Source organism: Ptychodera flava, chromosome 15 (genome assembly GCF_041260155.1).
Source record: "Ptychodera flava strain L36383 chromosome 15, AS_Pfla_20210202, whole genome shotgun sequence".
In the NCBI taxonomy this organism is placed as follows: domain Eukaryota; kingdom Metazoa; phylum Hemichordata; class Enteropneusta; family Ptychoderidae; genus Ptychodera; species Ptychodera flava.
The window spans coordinates 26,521,415-26,525,138 of record NC_091942.1 but is presented as its reverse complement, the minus strand read 5'-3'; the positions used below and the strand labels follow the sequence as shown (position 1 = coordinate 26,525,138).

General features: G+C 38.2%; 1 protein-coding gene across 1 annotated transcript; it reads left to right on the top strand.

The window, feature by feature from the left end:
- Nucleotides 1-2,302: 2,302 nt before the first annotated feature.
- On the top strand, nt 2,303-3,331 carry LOC139150755 (kin of IRRE-like protein 1). Its single transcript, XM_070723151.1, has one exon. The coding sequence runs from the start codon at nt 2,303-2,305 to the stop codon at nt 3,329-3,331; it is 1,029 nt and encodes a 342-aa protein (XP_070579252.1).
- Nucleotides 3,332-3,724: the final 393 nt, after the last annotated feature.

Here is a 3,724-nt window from a genome sequence, read left to right as displayed (position 1 = left end):
GCACATCTTGTCGTCTCTTACATTCCAGATTTAAAAGACCCCGCGTTAGATTGAGTCACGTGGGCGCATTTCAAGGCTAACCAATAGCAGAGCCTGTATTGAATGGATGGGCCTAGCGTGACGTAATCCATCAAAAAAAAAAAAAAAACAGTTGAAAGGCTCGTTTGACACCGTATTCAGCAAACTGTTTATACACTTTCTGCTGATAATAAAGGATGAGTAGGCACACAAACAGATTATCACTTCATACTTTCTGTATCCTGACTGAGTGGTTCAAAGAGGTGAGGTGAATTGCAATGAATGATTTGACAAGCAACAATCTTCGCGATTACCTTGAAAAGAAATGGCAGATCAGAAACTGATCCATTATGATTTTCATACTCTCTTAGAGAATTTACTGAATTTCGAAGCGTGGCTTGTGATGCATTGTTTTTAGAGAGGGATGGCTTTATGATCAGAGACATTAGCCACGTTATGAATATCATATGAATCGGTGCGAGATTTCGACTTTGCGATGACTAAGTAAAGGATGTGACCTTCAATTCAAGTTGAGGTCTGCCCAAATTGTTTCGGCCAATTACTATTCCACCTATAGTATTGATGAATTTTTGAGTCGTTGCCTTTATTAGTTGCGCAATTTTTCTCATTTGTGGTATCAATAACAATGAAATACAGTGATTCCTATATAGCAATTTGATTAACACTTATGAGATTAAAATCCCCATAGCTACCGTTTATTGTTCTTTGATCCTATTGTTGTTTTAAATTATCACCTAATATTATTTTCGCCTACTTTTAGCATTGCAGGATTTGTAAGCGTCGACACATCTTACCCTACTGACATTATCACTATCTGCTACTTGTGTCACACTGTGTACTCATTATATTGCCATGAAACAATTGCTATCATGACTCTATTTTGAGTTTGCCGTCGGCTTATAGGATGAGTGGTGTACGTGTCTCAAACGTTTTGACCTGGAGAACGACCAAGACAGGAGAGTCTGCGTGAAAGACGTGCGGAAAACGGACAAACTAGTGAAAGTGATTGTATAGTTAAAGCAGGTAGATCTTCCGAATCACGAAGACGCTGCAGGTACCTTGTCGCTATAAAACGACAGAAATTGTAATCAGGTAGAATGCACCTCGGGGACAGATATTCGGACTCCCAAACTTGTTCAATTCTTTTCTGATATACAACTTGGTGGGGTTCATTTTAAAGCTCTTGGAGTAATAAAACTTTTCAGCGGCTTAGTTTTTTGGAAATTCGAACATTTTATACTTCTCCATAAAGTTAACACAGGGATGGCGGCCATTTTTAATTTCAAATATCGGTAAATCTTGAGTTATTTGTTTCTCCAGTGCCAAAATTTGCACGGTGACCCCCAATTTTTATTCTTGATTTGGAAAGTAAATGGTTGAAAGATTCCTTAAGGAAAGTTTGAGCACCAGTTGAAGTCTTTTACTTTCGAGGTGCCAACTACCTTAAGGGGTCGTTCGATAATCGAAAAGTTTGCATTTTGTTTTGAAACATGTCATAAAAAAATTTTCTTGTTTGGGTAGGCTGTATATTATAAACACAAGCCATAATGTAAATAAAATATAAGTTTTATTACGATATCAAAAAACTACGGTTCAGCCTTTTATTCGATCCCTTCCACCAATTGTTTATCAAAGGCATCGATGAATCTTTATGACATTGTTTGTATTTAGTGTCGGTCATCATCAATACACGAGCTAAACTCACCACCTATCATGCGCTAAAACGTTAAACAAGTAGTAATTATTGAGTCATTCTGAAGAAAGACATCCGACAAACCAACAAACTGTGCAAGTAGTTGTATAGTTAAAGTTGTATAGTTAAAGTAGGTAAAACTGCGTTATCATGAAGGCACTGCCGGTACTTTGCCGCAATCACACAAAAGCAACTGTATAGTTTTATAATCGAAAGTTTACATGTGCTCATCATAAGTTTTGAAAAGCGTCAATTTATGAGTAAACTGTATAATTATTCTTAGTCATGACATCATTGTTCATTAGAGTCGGTAAAAACCCAGCCCAACATTTTATTTGATGACTACCAACTTTATGGTTGAAGTTTTTCAATAATTTTACATGTATAATTATCTCCTTTCTTTCCAACTGGTTGTTAAAACAAATTGCGTGTGATGATACCAGTCCTTTTGTACGCTTGAAAACCTCGCTCCGAAAACGTCACAGAGGTACTGTCCACTTAAGTGTAAGATATTGTTCTATACACTGTAAATTGGATGCTGTTCAGTGGAATGGTACTCATGTTGAGAGAATGGCGTTACAACGAAAATCACCTCTGATTCTTCAACTATTGATATTATGTGTTTTTAGCTTCAGTGTTGAAGCCACAAACACGTTCTTCTTTGTTGAACCACACGATGTGAAACAGATATTGACATATGAAAGCATTACCTCAGCAACATCAACGCTCATATGTGGTGTTCAAGATTTGCAGGCAGGTAGGAGTGTCGCATGGTATAGAAACGGGACACAAATTAGTATTGATGACAGAGTGTACGACAATGTCGTGGACAGTAGCCGATACAGGATGGATGTCTTTGCAACATCAACGTGGGCGACTTTCAACCTTAAAATTACGTCGTCTTTAGCCAGCATCGACACTGACTCTGGTCACTACCATTGCAGGTTAATGACAACGCCTCCCCTAGTATCCCGCGAAGCACGTTTCGATGTCTTCGTTACCCCTAGAGACGGTTATTTACGATGTTCAATCGGTGATGATCCAAAAAGTGACCAATTCAACGTTAATGAGGGAATACAAATCATATTATCGTGCCGTTCAGATCCCACAGGTGTTCCTGAGATGACAACATATTGGAGAGGAGGACCACAAGGTGACACTTTCAACAACAACAAAACTACTAGCACTGAAATCAGAAATGGTTTACGTGTCGTCTCATTCTCATGGACACCAACAAATCAACAAAAAGGCGCAATATTTATATGTAGCAGTTTCCACCCTGGGTACAAACGAAATAAAACATGTCAGTTAGGTCCATTCAATGTGCTGTATAGACCAATTGTCAAGCTCTCTCCATCATCTTCCATAGTAACAATGGAAACCCAAGTAGTGATTTTTACGTGTATTACAGATGCGAATCCACCGGCGACACGCTACGCGTGGGGAAACACAGCGGGCGAGAAGTTTGGTTTGCAGAATGACAATGTCATTGTTGGTCCTGGCGGAATATGGATGCAAATGAAAAACTTTAAGAGGGAGGATAATGGTGTGTATTATGTCACTTGTTATGCCGAAAATGAGATTGTCGATCTGTGGTAAATGCTACAAGTAACTTGACTGTCAGCATTCACGCCTTAACAACTGAGACCGGCACTTTAACAACTGTGACCAGTACTTCATATAACTACGAAATCAACAAAGAAGCTAAAACTAGTCAGACAAAGACTAGTATCATCATTGGCAGTTTCGTTTTTGCTGTTGTTATTATAGTTTTGATAACAGTGTGTGTCTGTAAATCACGCAAGAAATCGTCAAAGAAAGAATCAGAAGCTAACCTCCACATATTTAACGATTACGAGGAGGTCAGATAAACAAAGACAACTTTGAAGGACATTGAAGGACGGTATTTCTAAATAAAGAAAGGATGAAAACAATAGTTTGAGTGTAAAATTTACTGAAAGACAGCTTAGTCTTCCCAGAATATAGGGTGAA